Source organism: Limanda limanda, chromosome 2 (genome assembly GCF_963576545.1).
Source record: "Limanda limanda chromosome 2, fLimLim1.1, whole genome shotgun sequence".
In the NCBI taxonomy this organism is placed as follows: Eukaryota; Metazoa; Chordata; class Actinopteri; order Pleuronectiformes; family Pleuronectidae; genus Limanda; species Limanda limanda.
In genome coordinates this window covers 3,071,847-3,092,267 of record NC_083637.1, presented here as the reverse complement: position 1 = coordinate 3,092,267, position 20,421 = coordinate 3,071,847, and the positions used below count along the sequence as shown (strand labels likewise).

General features: G+C 40.2%; 1 protein-coding gene and 1 long non-coding RNA gene across 2 annotated transcripts; both read left to right on the top strand.

The window, feature by feature from the left end:
- Positions 1–1,607: 1,607 nt before the first annotated feature.
- LOC133015266 (B-cell receptor CD22-like) lies at positions 1,608–14,606 on the top strand. The gene is made up of 12 exons (XM_061082431.1): positions 1,608–1,674; positions 1,766–2,059; positions 2,150–2,377; positions 3,499–3,756; positions 3,850–4,110; positions 9,771–9,854; positions 11,436–11,519; positions 12,224–12,490; positions 13,210–13,470; positions 13,694–13,778; positions 13,905–13,962; positions 14,526–14,606. The coding sequence occupies exons 1-12, from the start codon at positions 1,608–1,610 to the stop codon at positions 14,604–14,606; spliced, it is 2,028 nt and encodes a 675-aa protein (XP_060938414.1).
- Positions 4,524–7,274, top strand: LOC133021342 (uncharacterized). Its single transcript, XR_009682960.1, has 4 exons — positions 4,524–4,584; positions 4,701–4,761; positions 5,822–5,994; positions 7,014–7,274. It is a non-coding gene; the product is annotated as an uncharacterized LOC133021342 (long non-coding RNA).
- Positions 14,607–20,421: the final 5,815 nt, after the last annotated feature.

Sequence of the window (20,421 nt, the reverse complement as noted above, 5' to 3'; positions counted from 1 at the left end):
ATTTGTTGTCTTTCTTCTCACTGTGACAGGTACTGTACGTCTACATTCATGTTTCACTCTATTTTACACTCAGACTTCTGATTCACCTGAAGTGAGTTTGAGAAAGATAGTAAAAAATGTAAATGAGCCATTCATTCATTTTCAGATCACCACCTGTAAAATGGTGCAGAAAGAAAATATATGAAGGAATTATCATCAGTATTAATTTGTATCATTGTTAAAATTTTATTTCAGGCAGATCAAGGTTTCTATCGTCTGGAGCTCAAAACTACAGAGTCTGAAACATGTTATTATAATAAAAATAATTTATTATTATTATTATTATTATCATCATGACTTAGTTCCTCTCGTCTCGATGCAGGAATTGTCATCAGTGTGTGGAGTCATGAGTTGAAATGCTGCTCGTGGAAATGTGTTTCTGTGCCGGTTATATCTATGATATTAACAATAAATATGTATGTTTTTAGTTCTACAAAAAAATATAAAGTTGTCGACTCTGCATCTGTTGAAAATACAAGAGAATTTTTTTTTTCTAAACAATATGTATTTACGTAATTTCAACTAATCTTCTTTCATACAACCATGCAACTGACATTTTATTGTTGTATTTACTCTGCAAATTGGCGGGAGTCACGTGATTTCATGCACCTGCGTAGTGCTCTGCCATAGGCTGTGCCTAATGTGGTCTGAGGTCAGGAGGCGGAGCTTCATTTTGCTTCAAACTTTCCACCATGGCGAAGGGTCACATCATCCACATTGATCACACTGATAAAAGTGATTCTGAGAGCATGTAAATGTTATTGTAAATATTGTCTTATACACAATAGCTAAAAATCTGAAGGGCAGGTATTGAATGCTGTTAGTTTTGATAACCTAATGACCAAAATGTCAGCTTTTTTAAAAAAGGTTTAAAAAGGTTACTTCATTGCCATATTTCTCAGAAAAATGTTGTTTGATCTACTAAGAAAATTTAAGGCAACTTGTTGCATCAGATTATTAGGTTCATCGAGCAAGACTGGTCATTGTATGAAGTACTTCATTTTTTGTAAGTATAATGCACATTTTTTTAAGTAAAGTCAACTTAAGTTGAATAACTTGAGTTTTCAAGTAGGGTCTACTCAGCTTTTGTAATAAAGTCAGCTAAATTTAAGTTGACTTTACTTGCAAAGTTTAGGTGATTTTACTTGGGAAAATTAAACTGACTTTACTTGGAACTTTAGATCTTGTGTAGAAAAACTCAAGTAGTTCATACATAGACCAATCTTGCTTGAACTAACTAATATTTTGATGCAAAAAGTTGCCTTGATTTTTTTTAAGTAGTTCAGGCAAGACATTTTTATCAGTGTGTCTGATTCTTGTGAACGCAATATCTCAAGATGCGTTTGAGGGAATTTCTTCAAATTTGTTACAAATGTTCATCATTTGGACTCAAAGATGAACTGATGAGGTTTTGTTGGTTGAAGGTCAAGGTCACAGTGGCCTCATGAAACATGTTTTTGGCCTCTCGATCATGATATTTCTAGTCTGCCTTTGGAGAATTTCCCCAAAATTTTAGTGAAAAGATGAACTAATCACATTTCAAAGCTCAAACATCACAGAGACCTCATATGATTCTGGAAAGAGGAACACAGACTGAAAATGCTCTGGTTGGTGGAGGCATCCTACAGCAGGCTGGTAATTCTAGTTTGTGTTGTGGTTACAGTGGTGCAGGGTGCAGATCGCTGGGGAGTGACGTGCACTCCTATTCAGATCTGTGCTGTAAAAGGATCGAAGGTGAAAATACGCTGCTCCTACAGTCACCCATCCAGAATAAAAGGCCTTAATGTTGCAGTGGAGCAAAGGTTCTGGTTTACTAAAGTGCAGGATGGTAAACCCGTGGATCTGAGAGCAGCCTCTGAGTACACAGGTCGTGTGAAGTATGACTGTAGAAACAAGGCCTGCACTCTGACCATCACAGACCTGAGAGACAGCGACTCAGCAGTTTACCAGTTCAGGTTCACAACAAACCTCCTGACTGGGAGTTTTACTGGTTCACCTGGAGTCTCCTTGTCTGTCACAGGTAACATTTCAGTTGGAAACAGTGAATCTATGGTTTGTTTATGTGGACAGCTCTGTCTAAGATGATGTGTGTGTTTCTTTACTAACACAGGTGTCCAGGTGATCATCACAAAATCATCAGCCTGCAGGACGGGGGACTGTTCATGGTCAAGTGTGGAGTGTCAAACCAGTTGTCCTCCAACTCCCAGTCTGTCCTACACCTGGTACAAGAACGGAAAAAAGACATCGGAAAAAACATCTTATACCGCCTCCTTTTATTCAGCAGACAGCATTTCCTGTGCTGTGAGAGGCCACGAGGATTTCCCCTCTGCTACAGTGTGTGAGTTTATTTCTTCCAATGACCGATGATGTTCTGCTCCTTTAACCTTCTGAGCTAAAACACTGACTAGAGTGTGAAATGGATTTGAGGGCTGATGCAAAGTAAAAAAAGTCACATCAGCTTACATATCATATATTAAAAGAACATTGTCATTGATTCCTAAGATGTTTGTTATCAAACCTTTATGATAAATAACAATGAATTTTAATGAGTCCAAACTAGAGTGGCAGTAGTAGTAGAGCACAATCCTCCACCACAGCCCAACAGTCCATTCAATTCAATCAAGCTGCTCCATATACATTTTGAAAAACACGATCTTGCAAAGCTCAAGAAAATAAAACTGAAATCCTGGATCTGCACCAAATTTTAACAGTAATGTTGAGTAATTGTGCACGCACACCAACCAGCCAACGGACTGGGGTGAAAACATGACCTCTGGGTGGAGGTGATGAAAGCAAATCACAAATACAACCACATATGTAGAGCTGGAATTCAAAACGTCTATGTTTTTACTGTATTGTTTATTTCCTGACAGGGGGAACAGCCATCTGTGAATTATTGTTAAATACAACAGTAAAGATTATAGTTGTCATGGTGATAGTCAAGAGGTTTTTGTTTTTCAGGTGTCCGAGGAAATTCATGCGACAGAGTGAGTTACACCGACAGGAACATCTGTGTCTGTCGATGTGTCTGTCTTCATATCCAACAGAATATAGACTAAGAGCAATAAAGCAAATGGAAACGATTCTCCTCACCCATCCACACACAGAGAAAGACAAGATAACAGGAAGTGAGAAAAAACTTTAATCACAGTGGCTCATCTTCCATTTTCACTTGGAAAACTTTTCCCTTCAGATTTTGCATGTTTGTGAACAGGACACATGCAAATCCCACTCAGTGATTCCTAAGACAGAGGTGACATGTTCAGTTTTGTGAAGTCTGTATTTAATACAAACAATAATTACTTGGTAAAAGTACTTAACACTAAAGGGGCCGTCCTGTGTCCAAAAGTAAATCAAACACTCTTCTAGAGATGCTGAGAACCAGGGACGGCTGCAAACTAACAAGACTATATTCTATAAAGCCACATTCTCATGTAAAGATCTGTTTATATCCTGCAGATGCTCCGAAGGTTCCTTTAGTGCAGCTGAGTCAACCTGGAGACATTCTGAAGGACAGCTCGGTGTCTCTGACCTGCAGCAGTGATGCTAACCCAGCAGCTAACTACACCTGGTACAAGGGGAACCAGACTTTGCTCAACAGAGCAGCTCAGCTGGTTTTCAGCTCCATCCTGTTGTCTGACTCTGGAGAATATTACTGCACAGCTGAGAATGCTCTGGGGAAGACAGCGTCTAAACGTGTCTTAATAAACATGAAATGTGAGTGAATATTTTTCCGAGAGGTTTTGCACATCTTCAAAATTCCAGATGCTACAACATTCTTCAAATCCATTAACATCCATGTAAATCCAGACGCTCCAAAGCCTCCCTCTGTGTCAGTGAGTCCCTCTGGTGAGATCATGGAGGGCAGCTCGGTGACTCTGACCTGCAGCAGTGATGCTAACCCAGCAGCTCACTACACCTGGTACAAGGAGGACGAGGACTCACCAACAGCATCAGGACAAAACTTCACCATCACTGATATAAAAGCTGAACATGGTGGAAAGTATCAGTGTGAGGCCCAGAACACACACGGACGTAGTAACACCACCTTACATCTGAGTGTAAGAGCAGGTGAGTCATGTTAAGTCCAAACACCTTTTAAGGTTCTGGAGCTGTGCATTGAATTTAGTCATTCACGTGACGAGCAAACAGATCTCAGCAGACAGTGGTGAAAACAAAACCCTGCTCCTGTGCACACGTCACGCATACACCTCCCAGCAGGGGGAGCAGTGGCTCATTAATGTTTTAAGAGACACGCCCACAAACAGGCCACTCTGAGAACTCAGAATTCTTCAAAACGCTTTTTAAGAAAATAAAATGTCTTTATATTCAGTCAGAACATCGAGACAGTTTTAACAAACACGACAAAAAGTTGTTTTTGTAAATGTTTCGTCCTGCACCTTTAAGTTTTGTGATTATCGTGAAATGATGAAGTAAAAATTATTTCATCATAGTTTTATCTGCAGCATGGAGATCAGCCCTCATTGGATCAGCTGCTGCAGTTTTCCTCGCTGTGACTCTCCTCTCCGTGTTCCTACTGATCAGGTGAGCAAGTCTGTTCCACTAAAGCTTTGTGCGATGAATTCCTGAAAATCTGTCCTGTTAAATTAAATCAACTCAATTATTATGTATATTGTTTGTTATTTGGTTCAATTGATCAGAAAAAAGAGAAACTCTCATCAATCTGCTGAACCTGGGGACAGACTTGACCACAGTGAGCAGGTGAGACACAGAGTTCAGCGTCCAATCCTTTCAAACGCCACTATTTCTCACATCAAACCCTCTTCTCTGTCATGTGAAGATTAAAAACTAATTATTAAAATCACAGTCAAAATTGCCATTGTAAAAACAATCAGAGATTTATAATTTTCTGTGCTGTGCAATTTGTTCAACAGTTTTTGCTGAACTATGACACTTGATGCTGCTCTAAGTTTGTTGATTTGTAACATGTGCTGCTTTAAATCTTGTCAAAGTGAAAGATTGTTTTGATTGGTTCAGATATCTTTAGTGTGGAACATTGTGATGTGGAGCAGATCACCATTGGCAGTGGCTGTGTAACACGTTGATTGTGCGTTGTTCTGTCTGAGACTAAGTGTGTGTGAGACTGCTGTTCGTAGTCTGTGTCGTTGGGACAAATAAAGTCAGTGTTGGCTGCGTGTGGATGCAGCTCTAGTTAAAGGTTGATCGACAGATCAGTCGTGTTCTTTCATATCTGTATTTAGGGAGTATGTTGCTCTTTGACGTGAGTTTGAAGGGATTGTGATACGAGTTTTGAGAGATAGCGCTGTTTGGCATTGTGTGTAGGGCGCCGTGCGTTTAAGAGACGGAGAGTTGTGTACTCGTTGCTGGTCGGAACAAGACTGAGAGAAAGAAGGAAGTTAAGGGGGTGTGGCCTATCCCCCTTCCTTCTCACGCCTTCTCGTTTCTGTGAGCCTGACTTTTCTTTTTTTAAGTGCCTCTGTGTCTGTAGACCTGCAGTTGTATTAAAGTGTTATACAATTAAATGATACACACTATACACCCAAAATATAGTGCTCAAAGAGGTTTTTATCAATGATTTGCTGACAGATAGTTTTGGGGTCTAAGGATTATATTGTGTGTAGCTCGACCTCTAATTACATGATGTTACACAACTTGTTTTGACCAAACTTGGCTGCAGTACGTGAACATCCAGTTCCCAGATATAGTCGCAGTTTAAATAAATCAATATCTGCTTAAGTTGGACTTAACGTTGTCCATTCTGCCACATGTACAAGATTCAAAAGCAAATTTGTGTTTGCAGCATCTACACAATCAGTCGGAGGAAAACTGTGACCTTAACTATGACAGTGTCCACTTCATGAAGAGAGAGACGGATCCAATCTACTCCAACGTCAGATCAGCTGAACCCAGCGAACACAAGGAGACGGAGGAGGTTGCGTACGCTTCTGTCAACTTTAACAGATCTGCCCCGAGGTGAGCAGCTCTTCATTCAGGACCATTATCCTCACTAACACCACAAAACACAATAAACAGAGATATATCCTATAGAAATCATTTGTTTTTATACTTTCATTTTCTTGTATTGTTTAAAAATGTATATTTATTAAAGTAGACATAATCTCCTCAAATTCAGTTTGATCATTTTAATTAGTGTTGTGACTTTAAAATGTTTAATTTTCAGAAAACATCACTTTCCTCAGACTGTCTATTGCTGCAGCTCCTCTTTTCAGCCTCTGACTCAAACACTTGGTTTCAGTTCCTGTCTCTTTAAGGCCCCCTCCTCCTGATAATGCCCAGTCTGCTGTGATTGGTTAACCACTTCCTGTGCGTGTAGGAAATCCTCCACTCTAACTTAACGAGGGACAGATTCAATCTCAAATCATTTCTTATAGTTTAACTAGCGTTTCCATGGTGAACGACATGTTTGTTTGAACCCGTGTGCAGCGGGCTCTCGTCTGGTGGGTGTGTCAGAGGTGTTCCCCAATCAGCAGCGACGGTTTTCAAAAGGCAGTGACACAATGGATTCTAAAGTTCTCTCCAGATGCTGGTGTTAGAAGCTGCTGTTCCAGACGACGGAAGCAGAGACTGTGACATTCAGCCTGTATTGAAGCATTCAACACGTATTTTAACCCACATCATCTTCCTCCGAGATGTTTTCCACGAGAACGCCAAGAGTGACCTCCTCCGCTAACATTGATGCAACACTCTGTAACACAATGTGTTCAACTCACCACTGTTTACATTTAAATTCTGCTTATGCTACGTTTGCTACAGCCCTGGTTTCTGCCGGTGATGCAGAGGTACGGGCGGGACGACTGGTGAGGTGTTTCAGGAGCTTCATGTTTTCTGTGGGGCAGAGGAGCTCGTTTTACCAGGAGAGGAGCTCAGACTTTGGGCTTTTTAACTTTGCAGAACTTTGAAACTCAGCATGTCTCCTTTAATGCTTCGTCTCCATGACCTCCTGATCATTTATTAGTTTTATCTTCTTTCAGAACCAGAGGTCAGGACACTGGAGAGGATCCAGCTGCATTGTACAGCACAGTCAAAACACCTCCTGCTGTTTAGACCAACGTCTGGAAATCACCTGAGTCCCGATGGAAATATCTCAACAGCTGCTGAATAGATTTGAATAGATGTTCATACAACTGTTCATGGTCCCCACAGGATTAATCCTTCTTTGGTGACAGACTCCAGCATCATTGTTGAAGTGAATGTTCAGTTTTAAGTGACTTGTCTTGACAGCTCATGGATAAATTCCCCCGAGGATGAATCCAAACGACTTTGGTGACTCGACTTTTATCTGAAATATATCAGCTATATAGAAGTTGTTAAAAACTTCACATTTAGCCTGAATGAAAAATATCAAACATTTTATAACTTGCAGCTTCAAACATATAAATATCTGCGGTGTGTGTCAGACGGTCGACAAACTGTAAACTTGTAAATAACTTTTTTCTATTCATAAAATCATCAAAACAAGCATTATTAGTTAATTGTAGTGTGACACTGCTGCCACTAGATGGCAGTAAAGAGTTTTACTGATAAAACCACAGAGAGGATTCTGTCCCTTTCTCTTCTTTCTGTTTCTACACTATTGTTTCCATCTTTTCCACCATCAGCCGATCAGGAGTTGTACTCGTTTCCTCTGAGGACTGGAGGGAGCACGTCTCATGTGGATGTTAGCTGCTACTGACATGATGAACGCCTTGAATGTGACCGTTAACACAAAGTGAACTGCTGACACCAGATGAGCTGTGTTGCCTCTGGTGTCTGGTCAAAGTTTGCATCAGGCCCATTGTTTTCACTTTAGTGTTTTGTGGTGTTTCTCACATCACTTGAAGAAGAAGGAGTTAGGTGTGTTTTAATCCACCATGTTCACACGGCGGCCATTTTCCTCTGACGTCTCTCTCAGGGTGTGAAGCTCGAATGTTGTTACGAACAGAATAATGTTGTACTGCTGTGATCCATGTTTATAAGTTACACAAAAAAGATAATATATTATTACTTAGTCTTCATTAGGATGATTGATTTATCATTATATTAGTTTTGGTAATTTTAGTAACATAATAAGTTTGTTTACTGCACCTTTAAGAGACTGATGTTCATTATACTTTCTCTATTTCCATTATTCAAATTTAAAGTCTTGTTTATTTCATTTGTTGTACACAATTTCCTCTTTTCTAACTTTGTGATGTACAGTTTTGCAACAGAGAAGATTTTCTTTCAGGGATCATTGAAAGGGTTTTTTATTCTGTCCATATATTTTTATTTTTACATTAAATGTGAAGCTCATTTGTTCCTATTTGCTATTGTTTTGAAACTCTTACTATATTTTAATCGCACTTCCAGTATTTAATCTGTCTTTCGTTCGTCCTTTTCATAATAAAGCCAGTCAGACACCAAACGAGTCTTCCAACACACACATATTTATTTTCTTCTTCCGGTGAGTTGAGCTGCTTGTGGGTCCCGCTGCAGAGACGAGGTGGATGAATGCTTGTGTGACCCTTGGTGACAATAGAAAGAGTGTAAATGTGGAGCAGGATAAGAGATAATAGGTATTTTCGCTGCTTTTCCAGTTGACTTGACCTAGATGTCAGGCCACCACATATACTAACTCTCTGTGGTGTGTATATGAGGTGGCCTGACATCTAGGTCAAGTCAACTGGAAGCCAAACGTATAGTAATTAAATTATTTCGAAGTTTAAAGTAGCAAAATAACAAACGGTAATTAACATAGGAGCGTGTGGTTGAAAATCTGTTTCTCTGCAGCGTCTTTGTCTCTCGTCAACACCTGGTTCCATTGAACTCCTTCTGCTGAATGTGACGTCACTGGCTGGTTTTAGTCTCAGCTGGTCAGCTATAGTCAAACTTGTTCTAAAATGAAATGGCTCCAACAGTATTAATGGCAGTTTATTTTCCAGGTCAATTTTGAATCTTCCTTTAATTTGTCATTTCAATCTTTATTGCATCTTAATGAGACACTGAACAGATGAGATTAAAAACACACCAGTTTTTCTCAAGTCTCCTTAAATTTGTCTTTCTTTTGTCAGTGAGATGTTGTGATGTGGATGATACAGGTTTGGTATGAACAGCAACTGAAGTTGTTTCTCACACTCGTTAAAACCACAGTTTGCACAAACCACGGTTTAATCTACGACCATAGGGCTCAGCATGCAGGTCGGTGTAAAGAGGAAGGAAGGTGGGTGTGTTTAACAGTCTGACTTTCTCAGCCTCTTCTGTGTTGTAGGTAGACGTGTCAGTGATGTGACTGAGTTTCATCTTGTGCACATTAGTTATCTGTGGACGTTTCTATTGTTTGAAGTCACAGGCGAGAGCAGCAGCTACTATGAGTGCAACTGCAGCAGCGAGTGGATTTTTTGTCCTTCTCACTGTGACAGGTACTGTATGTCTACATTCATGTTTCACTCTATTTTACACTCAGACTTCCGATTCACCTAAAGTGAGTTTGAGAAAGAAAGTAAAAATATAAATTACATTACATTACATGTAATTAAGCTGACGCTTTTATCCAAACCATCAACCCTGAGGGTACAAACAAGAATCAAGAAAGTACAATTTCTTCAAAAATAAAGCAAAACTACAAAGTGCTATAATGAACCATCCATTCATTTTCAGATCACCACCTCTAAAGTGATACAGAAAGAAAATATATAAGTGAATTATCATTAGTAAAAGCAAAAAGTAAACTAAGTGTTCTCTGGTGTCGAATCTGATTCTCTGTGTTACAGTGGTACAGTGTGAGAATGACTGGGATGTGAGTTACACTTCTACTGAGCTCTGTGCCGTCAGAGGATCAACAGTGGACATTACCTGTACCTACACATACCCATCCACATTTAATAACCATGATACTGCAGTTCAGGAAACTTTCTGGTTCATTCAAGAGAGTAATGGGATTCACGTTGATCTAAGGACTGATCCGGAGTATTCAGGTCGTGTGAAGTATCTCTGTGGAAACAACAAGTGCACTCTGAGAATCTCTAACCTGAGAGAGAGCGACTCAGCTGTGTACAAGTTCAGGTTCATAACAAATCAACCTACTGGGAGTTTAACTGGTTCAGCTGGAGTCACTCTGTCTGTCACAGGTAACATTTACATCTGAACATTCATTCATTTATTTCCTACATCTTGTTTGGTTCACTTGAGTGTGTCTGTGCACTTTTATATGCATGTGTGTGTTGTCAGTTTGGACTAAAATGAATTCCTTATTCTCACACATAGATTTGCATCTGAAGGTGAGCAGATCAGTGAAGGATGATTCTGATAACTACATGTATGCAGAGCTCAGGTGTCAGAGCAGTTGTCGTCTTCCGGATCATCTGAACTACGTCTGGTACGAGAATCAAAAGAAGAAGAAGGAAGGAGCATCTTATAAAGGTTATTTTTTTCCAACAGACAGAGTTTCCTGTGCTGTTAAAGGACACGAGGATTTCCGCTCTCCGTCGATGTGTGAGTTTAATCTACAGTATTTCACTAACAGCACCATCTGCTGGAGTATTTGAGATAATGCATTGTACCATAACTTCATGTGTCTTTAAATACTTTTTTTTGCATGGGCACATTGAACTCTTGGGATACTACTGTCAGTACTGACAAACCAATGTACTTTTAGTACTAGTATTCTGCTTGTAAATATAGATGGTCGACATGACTGCTCCCCAGAAGTGAAGCCAAAGCATCTTGATCAACCCCTGGTGGCTGGCTGCAGTATAGAACATACATCCTGTCTCCTCCATGTTAGTGGGAAGGACATGGACCAATCTAAAAAGTCAAATATATTTTTCTCAAAGATGGTTTCTGTCATTTTAGGTTGTTCTTATCACACTCTAGTGTTCATGTTTCTCATAATTTGGTTTTAACTTGTAATTTGATGATAGGAAAATTAGATTAAACATCATGATTGACAGCTGAGGCTGACTCAGGATTGGTCGAGCACATGTATGGGCGGGACCTTGATACTGTGGCGCCATCTCCGGATCACTACTGTGCAGACTGTGGTTCCAAATGTGAAAGATGGCAGCGTTGGTATCCAGGATATTTTGGCTTCATTTCTGGAGAGTGGGAGGAAGTGGAGACGTGTCGTCCATCTTTGGTCGACTCTGCATAAAAGACACAGATCATTTCCTCCATATTGGCCAGTTTGCTCCATTATAAGAGCAACTTATACAAGGTCCCTCATGAACCTCACCTCCAACAGTGTGTTTTTTATCACACTGAAGTCTAAAGGGCACTTCACTGTGTTTTATGTGAACTGAAAGTTTCCTCATCTTGGCATCGTCATCATCTTAAAATGAAAACAAGCCGACTAGTGATTCACCAGAGAAAATACATGGACTTAGTTTTATAAATGTTCAAGTTTATCTTCTGATTCTCTGATGTGCTCTGTGTTACAGTGGTAAGGAGTCAGATTGACTGGAGTGTGAGTTACACTTCTACTGATGTCTGTGCCTTCAGAGGATCAACAGTGGACATTAACTGTACCTACACATACCCATCCAGGTTGAATCACCATAATACTACAGTTCAGGAAACCTTCTGGTTCAGTAAAGAGAGTAATGGGATTCACGTTGATCTAAGGACTGATCCGGAGTATTCAGGTCGTGTGGAGTATCTCTGTGGAAACAACAAGTGCACTCTGAGAATCTCTAACCTGAGAGAGAGCGACTCAGCTGTGTACAAGTTCATGTTCACAACAAACCAACCTACTGGGAGTTTAACTGGTTCAGCTGGAGTCACTCTGTCTGTCACAGGTAACATTTTCATTAGAGTCAGTTTGAAATGTTAGTGTGTATGTTGAAATAAAATCACATGTTTGTTCACAGAGCCTCAGCTCCAGGTACATGTGAGGAGATCAACAGCCAATCCATCTTCTACCTGGACAGAGCTGACCTGTCACAGCAGGTGTCAGCTCCCTGATCATCTTTCCTACGTTTGGTACTACAACAATAAACCTGTTGGACGGAAAAAATACTTTCACCTCCGACACTTTAATCATGAAGACAGCTATCACTGTGCTATAGAAGGACATGAGCGTTTCCCTTCTCCTACATTGTGTGAGTTTACGCCTCCTCATGAAGCTACAATAATGTGGAAATAACTTAAAATTAAACTATTAACAAATAATACAGATATTGTTTTGATTGTATTCTCATCCTGTGTGTTAATATAAACTATCCTCCAGATGCTCCAAAGCCTCCCTCTGTGTCAGTGAGTCCCTCTGGTGAGATCATGGAGGGCAGCTCGGTGACTCTGACCTGCAGCAGTGATGCTAACCCAGCAGCTAAATACACCTGGTACAAGAGAAGTGGAGGTAAACAAGTTCAACGTCTCAGTGAAGAGACACAATTTGTCCTCAGCTCCATCCGGTCGTCAGACTCTGGAGAGTATTACTGCACAGCTGAGAATGAGCTGGGAAGGAGTTCAGCAAACATCTTTATTACTGTGACATGTGAGTGAAACACAGGTTTTTAAGGGAAGAGATATTGAATGTGTCCCATTCTTTGTCCTCTACATTTTAAATGTGTGCAGATATGGGTCGTTTGATTTCTGCCTCATAAATATTCACACTCAGACCATCAGCAGCACAAAAAGGAATCCACCCAGCGTCAGTAAAGACGTCCATAAAGCTTTCACCATCCTCAGTAAACTTGAAATATATTTCCTTCCCTGTGCACATTCACGTGACGAGCAAACAGCTCTCAGAAGACAGACAGTGGTGAAAACAAAACCCTGCTCCTGTGCACACGTCACACAAACACCTCCCAGCAGGGGGAGCAGTGGCTCATTAACATTTCAAGAGAAACGCCTACAAACAGGCATCTCTGATCAGAACTCTTCACATGTTTTATTAGGAAGAAACTCTGTCTAATTGCCGAAAAGGGTCATAATATGTCACGTTTAAGTCCACGTTTCAAACTGAACTATGATTTGGAAATCTGTGGACATTCAGGGGAGTCTGGAAACAGAAGTGCAACAGGAAATCATTGAAAAAAAACTCTCACTTAACAACAAGAAGAATTTACCTGTGTCAGTTTAACAACCTTGCTGTTGTAACTCAGTGACTCCACTCACCTAAACACCTTTGACTTTAACACATCGTATCATATACGTCCCCAAATGTTAAACACAATATCTGTCATCTGTTATCATCATTCTGTTTTACACCAGACGCTCCAAAGCCTCCCTCTGTGTCAGTGAGTCCCTCTGGTGAGATCATGGAGGGCAGCTCAGTGACTCTGACCTGCAGCAGTGATGCTAACCCAGCAGCTCACTACACCTGGTACAAGGAGGACGAGGACTCAACAAAAGCAACAGGACAAAACTTCACCATCACTAATATCACAGCTGAACATGGTGGAAAGTATCAGTGTGAGGCCCAGAACACACACGGACGTAGTAACACCACCTTACATCTGACTGTTGGAGCAGGTGAGTTTAGCACTCTGACTTTTACAGCCTTCACCCCCCCCACACCTCTTTTTCATTGCACCAGAACCTTAAACCATCAATACTTAGGATTTCCAGATGTGTCACAGCTGTATATCAAGCCCATCATATTGCACATGAACAATACTGACTGACCAACAGCATCACCTGGCAAACTGAGTCATCAGTCTAACCACACTGCTCATGTCTCCTGTCTGTTGTTCAGGGAAGTCAGTGATAATCATGAATATCATCAGGCTGACTCTGGTGGTCGTGCTGGTTCCAGTGCTGGTCTGGACTCTGTGGACGAGGTAAAACAAATCCATCAGTTCACCCTCTGCTCTTTTACTGTCTTCTTCAAATGTCTTCAAACACTAGTTTCAGTGTTATTAAGTTCATTTTGTCAAATGTTGTGTCTGTTGTTGTTTTCGATCCAGGATGAAGAAAACTCTGAGCTTGAAATCAGAAGTGAATGAAGCTGTGGAGATGATAGAGGTGAGAGACAGTGAGGCCAAAAGAATGAGTCCATATCACTGTTTTCATCTCACTATGTTAGAGAAAGAGATAAACATTTCTTGGATCAGCTACTTTGTCTGAATCTTCCCCAAAATGTGAAAGGTTCTTTCCATTGACCGTATATTAAAATGGACGTAGACTCTGGGTCTAGAAAGTGAAGTGAATGATCTATTTAGAGTCAAATAGACCATAAAGCACCGCAGGCATTGGGGCATGGATACCGTGTGATTGGCAGCTAGTACTGGGTGCAGGTCACTGGTTTAGGTGGACAACATGTCAAAAAATGAGGTTTTAAAATGGCAGCTCACAAACCAATGGGTGACGTCAATTTGACACTTCTTTCTTGGTCCATGTCCCGTCCTTCCACCAAGTTTTGTGGAAATCAATTAGTCAGTTTTTGTGTAATCCTGCTGATGAATAAACAAACTAATTGACAGGGGAATGAACTACCTTCAAACTGTTTTGAATGAACTGAGATTATTTGCAGGTTTCATGAAGAAAGTCCAGTGAGGCTTAATATTTTCTCATCTCTCCCCCATCAGTTAGACAACTCTCGTGAGTATGACGACATCGCTGCTGCAGCACAGACAGAAGACACAGAGGAGCAGGAAGACCTGGTGTGAAGCCTCAGGTCAGAGCCACTGAGACAAACACAACCAAGATGGACGACTTCAGAGCACATCCGCACAAGAGAGTTTTACAGAAACCATAGTGTGTAGTTATTAAATACAGGAGATCTGTTCAAGCAACCAAATATCTGAGTGCAAGTGCAGATATTGAGCACAAGCAGAGCAAATCTAAGCAGCAGCAGGAGCTGTGTGAGTGCAAGCGCAGGGTTTTGAGTAAAAACACCACAAAATCTGAACGTGCAAGTCCAGCTCTAAACTAAAAGACCACGCATTTGAACATAGAGAAAACCACGTACATTTCCTGTCTACTCATGGTTTCCTGTTTTCTTTTCTCCTCAGGTGCACTGTGATTGCTTGATGAAAGTATTTAGGAGGAAACAAGAAGTATCTATCTCTCCATCCCCGGTTGCAGCAGCAGCAGTTTGTACAGCATAACCTTTAGAGCAAGAGTATTGTTGTGTTGTTTCTTTTCTTTTTCTTTTCTGATGGGTCCAGTCGTCCAGTTTCCGCAGCTTTATTTCTGTGAGCTTTAGTTCTGATGTTGGTTTAGGTTGAAGGAAGATTCTCAGATCCTACGATCCTTTGTGGGTTGGTGTGTTGGGTTTTCCTTCTTTTGTCCATTTTGCCAGCCTGTTGTTGAAGTTATTGTCTTTCCTGCAATAAATAAACCTTTTTTTTAGCTGTTACCCTCTGAACTATGTTGGACGTCTTGGTGATGAGCTTTTGAGGTTGTGGTAACACAACGTGACTCATCTCGTGTCTTACACATGATATTAATGTGGTTATTACATGGATAATGAATTATTATGTATCGTGATTTTATGATTCTTTCTTAAATAAAGGTTTTTGGTCTTTTGTTTTCACTCCTTATCAATTTGTTTATTTGTTTTCAGCAGAATTACACCAGAAAACTAAAAACAGATTTTTCCACAAACTCATTAAATTTGGGAATGAATCCTGTTTAAGGGGCGGAGCCAGGAGCCTGTCTGTATCACTTTCTTTATAATTGTGAGACTGATGAAAACAGTCAGTATTATTTAGAGGACTGGTTTCTATGAGTGATTGAACTCTGGTGCAGCTCGATTGAATTGAGGGAGATTGACTTGATGGAGGCTGGCATGTGCACACATAGACACCAGAGGGGGCTGGAGCCACTCCCCCTTTTCCTTCCTCGAGAGAAACTGCCCTTTTCTAAATAAATTAATATTATATTCCTGTTTGCTCACATATTCCCCTTCAAACAAATATATTGTAATATAATAAAAATCTAAATATCAGGTGGGGAGATTAGACTAGTCTCTGAACCCTCCCTCCCTCCACGTCTCCTGCACAGAGCGGAGCACTGGAGCTATGGACATTTCTCGTTCTTAGAAGCATCGCGACTCGGACTCTGAATAATTCTAACAGCTGCTCCAGGACAGACACTCGTTAAAGATCCGGTCTGTGTCAGAGTCTCTGTCGGAGTCTGCTTCCTCCTCACTCCTCCTCTGACCTGCGCTCACTTTACACTTTAACATTAAACACCAGCACTGATCACAAGTTATCAGGACACCTCCAGGACTGACGTTTACTTTGTGTTGGTTTGATTCGCTTTAGAGTTCATGAGACACACGTTTAAACCTGCAACACAACACAAGACTTCTTTGCTGCAGAAGAAGCGACGCCCCGTTCATCCAGGAACATAAATATGAATTCTGCAGGTTTTTATAAAGTTCAGTTTTTAATGTGATGATTAGAAAACATCAAACGATCAAAGTCACTTGTTGACATGCGGAGTAATGGCCTCAGTGCAGTGGAGCTGCTAAGGGGGGCCAGGTGGGGCCACCTTGATACAGTAAAGCCAATAATCAGATTTTGTCCTTTTAAGCTTTAGGTGCAGGACACAAGTCTGAACTGAATGAATGTCCAATCAGTGTGGAGAGCACTGACCACTGTCATAGACTAACTGTTGTAATTGAAAACCTTATTTTGTAAGCTACAGCACAACTGTAATAACAGTAACAGTCTATAATACTTTTTAAAGCACTTTCTAAAATAAAACTGATTTCATATTTGTCTGACTGATTTTATTAACTGATGAGAAAGCAGCCATGGGACATTGTGGATGTGGAACACTTTGACTTTTAGTTTTCACAATACACCCAGACCACAAAGTTGATCCAACTGGAAAAAGATAAGTAAATTAATTAACTTCATATCTACTTATTAAATTAATTTAAAAACTGAATTAACCTACTTCTGTCAGATTGTTCCAACTTAAAAACGGCAGGTGAAGTTAACTCTTATAGTCAAACTCTTCTGAATTAACTGAATAGTTGTGTTTACTCAGGCTACAACCATATAACTGCGTTTCTAAACAAGAACGATCTCTCTCCACGTTCTGCTTGTGCTTTAATGTAGAATCAGACTAATCAGAACAATCAGCTCCAGAGTTGAGGTGGAGTTCATGTGAATTTCACAGTCGGGAACTAATTCTTCTGATTATTCCAACTCCACGTTAACGCACAACCAGAGCACAGTGGGAGGCTCCGCCCATCTAACCCAACAGTCGATGGTTCCTGTGTCGCTCTACTGCTCACGTGCACCTGTGCATGAGCTCATGAAGTCCAGTCTACACAAGTGAACAGTTTTACACGTGTATCAGACAATCAAGTTTGACTCACATGAGTTGAATTATTGTGAGAAATGAGTAAAGAACCCTAAAGTAATGTAAGTTTGCATAATTATGACCTTTTACAACGTGTTTGTATGACCCAGTCTTCATATGGACTGGAGCTGTAAATAAACAGAAACTGACTTCTAACATGAGGTTGAAAGAAACAATAATTCAACATGTTTTTTTTAAGTCCAGTCTCAAGAAAGTAAAGAAAGTGTTCGATTCACTGTCAGGCTGCAAAACTACTCTCACTGTTATTTGCATGAAATATTTTTGTTAAAGTTCAGGTATCATTTCCAAAATGAAAGAACATTTCTTCATTTTAACGAGGGGATTTACTGGTGTTTGTCCGTTCATGCATGTTAATGATGTAAAGAGGAAGGAAGCCAAGGTCACTGATCTATGAAACAATAATGGGTTTGAGAGAAGCAGTGAGTTGCTTTGTCATCTTCCTTCTTTCTGTCAGGTACATCTACATTTACAGGCCTGTTCAACGCTGCTCACAGCTTCAGTTGAGGAGGATTCAGGTTTGGTGGGAACAGACACTAAAGTCGTTCCTAACTCTCTGTTAAATGAGGACATTCACAGTTTGTACAAAACACAAGTTACTTCTTTATTTTTGCTTTGATGTAACACCATCGGGCTCAGCAAGCATGTAAGTGGAAAGAGGAAGGAAGGGGGGTGTGTTTAACAGTTTATATTTATCTTTCTCTTACAGAATCTGTCTTTATTCTCAGACTCTTCTGTGTTGTAGGTAGACGTGTCTGTGATGTGACTGAGTTTCATCTCGTGCACATTATTTATCTGTGGATTTTTTTATAGTTTGAAGTCACAGACGAGAGCAGCAGCTACTATGAGTGTAACTGCAGCAGCCAGTGGATTTGTTGTCCTTCTTCTCACTGTGACAGGTACGTCTACATTCATGTTTCACTCTATTTTACACTCAGACTTCTGATTCACCTAAAGTGAGTTTGACAAAGAAAGTAAAAAATATAAATAAACCATTGATTCATTTTCAGATCACCACCTGTAAAGTGATGCAGAAAGAAAATATAGCAATGAATTATCAGTATTATTTTGTATCTTTGTTTAGAAGTTTCTATCGTCTAGAGCTCAAACTATTTATTACAGAGTCTGAAACATGTTGTCATTGTTCTTATTATTATTATTATTATTATTATTGTTCTTATTATTATAATCATCAGGACTGAGCTCCTCTCCTCTCGTTGCAGGAATTGTCATCAATGTGTGGAGTCATTAGTTGAAATGCTATGGAATGCTGCTCATGGAAATGTGTTTAATTTCTACAACAAGTAAAAAGTAAACCAAGTGTTCTCTGGTGTCGTTATGAATCTGATTCTCTGTGTTACAGTGGTACAGTGTGAGAATGGCTGGGATGTGAGTTACACTTCTACTGAGATCTGTGCCGTCAGAGAATCAACAGTGGACATTACCTGTACCTACACATACCCATCCACATTTAATAACCATGATACTACAGTTCAGGAAACTTTCTGGTTCATTCAAGAGAGTAATGGGATTTACGTTGATCTAAGGACTGATCCGGAGTATTCAGGTCGTGTGAAGTATCTCTGTGAAAACAACAAGTGCACTCTGAGAATCTCTAACCTGAGAGAGAGCGACTCAGCTGTGTACAAGTTCAGGTTCACAACAAACCAACCTACTGGGACTTTTACTGGTTATGCTGGAGTCACTCTGTCTGTCACAGGTAACATTTACATCTAAACATTCATTCATTTATTTCCTACATCTTGTTTGGTTCACTTGAGTGTGTCTGTGCACTTTTAGATGCATGAGTGTGTTGTCAGTTTGGACTAAAATGAATTCCTTATTCTCACACACAGATTTGCATGTGCAGGTGAGCTCATCAGTGAAGTATAACTCTTATAACCAGGCAGAGCTCAGGTGTCAGAGCAGTTGTCGTCGTCCTGATCATCTGAACTACGTCTGGTACAAAAATCAACAGAAGCATATGAAGGAAGGAGAATCTTATTCAGGTTATTTTTATGATACGGACAGAGTTTCCTGTGCTGTTAAAGGACTCGAGGATTTCCGCTCTCCGTCAATGTGTGAGTTTAATCTACAGTATTTAACTAACAGCACCATCTGCTGGAGTTTTTTAGAAAATGCATTGTACCATAACTTCATGTGTCTTTAAATACTTTTTTCTGCATGGGCACATTGAACTCTGGGGATACTACTGTCAGTACTGACAAACCAATGTACTTTTAGTACTAGTATTCTGCTTGTGTAAATATAGATGGTCGACATGACTGCTCCCCAGAAGTGAAGCCAAAGCATCTTGATCAACCCCTGGTGGCTGGCTGCAGTATAGAACATACATCCTGTCTCCTCCATGTTAGTGGGAAGGACATGGACCAATCTAAAAAGTCAAATATATTTTTCTCAAAAATGTTTTCTGTCATTTTAGGTCGTTCCTATGACACTCGATTGTTCATGTTTCTCATAAGTTGGTTTTAATTAGTTATTTGATGAAAATTAGATTAAACTTCATGATTGACAGCTGAGGCTGACTCAGGATTGGTCGAGCTCATGAATGGGCGGGACCTTGATACTGTGGCTCCATCTCCGGATCACTACTGTGCAGACTGTGGTTTCAAATGTGAAAGATGGCAGCGTTGGTATCCAGGATATTTTTGCTTCATTTCTGGAGAGTAGGAGGAAGTGGAGACGTGTCGTCCATCTTTGGTCGACTCTGCATAAAAGACACATATAATTTCCTCCATATTGGCCAGTTTGCTCCGTTATAAGAGCAACTTATACAAGGTCCCTCATGTTCCTCACCTCCAACAGTGTGTTTCTCCCTCACACTGAAGTCTAAAGGGCACTTCACTGTGTTTTTTGTGAACTGAAAGTTTCCTCATCTTGGCATCGTCATCTTCTTAAAATGAAAACCTGCCGACTGGTGATTCACCAGAGAAAATATATGGAGTTAATTTTATAAATGTATAAGTTTATCTTCTGATTCTCTGATGTGCTCTGTGTTACAGTGGTATGGAGTCAGATTGACTGGGGTGTGAGTTACACTTCTACTGAGATCTGTGCCTTCAGAGGATCAACAGTGGACATTAACTGTACCTACACATACCCATCCAGGTTGAATCGCCTTGA

What these genes read in the sequence shown, in the direction of transcription:
- LOC133015266 (XM_061082431.1), top strand. Translation starts at nt 1,608, where the DNA reads ATGATTCTGGAAAGAGGAACACAGACTGAAAATGCTCTGGTTGGTGGA. An exon ending in AGTCTCCTTGTCTGTCACAG is followed by an intron (nt 2,060 to 2,149) that starts GTAACATTTCAG and finishes TTACTAACACAG; the next exon opens with GTGTCCAGGTGATCATCACA. An exon ending in ACATCTGAGTGTAAGAGCAG is followed by an intron (nt 4,111 to 9,770) that starts GTGAGTCATGTT and finishes TCTGTGTTACAG; the next exon opens with TGGTACAGTGTGAGAATGAC.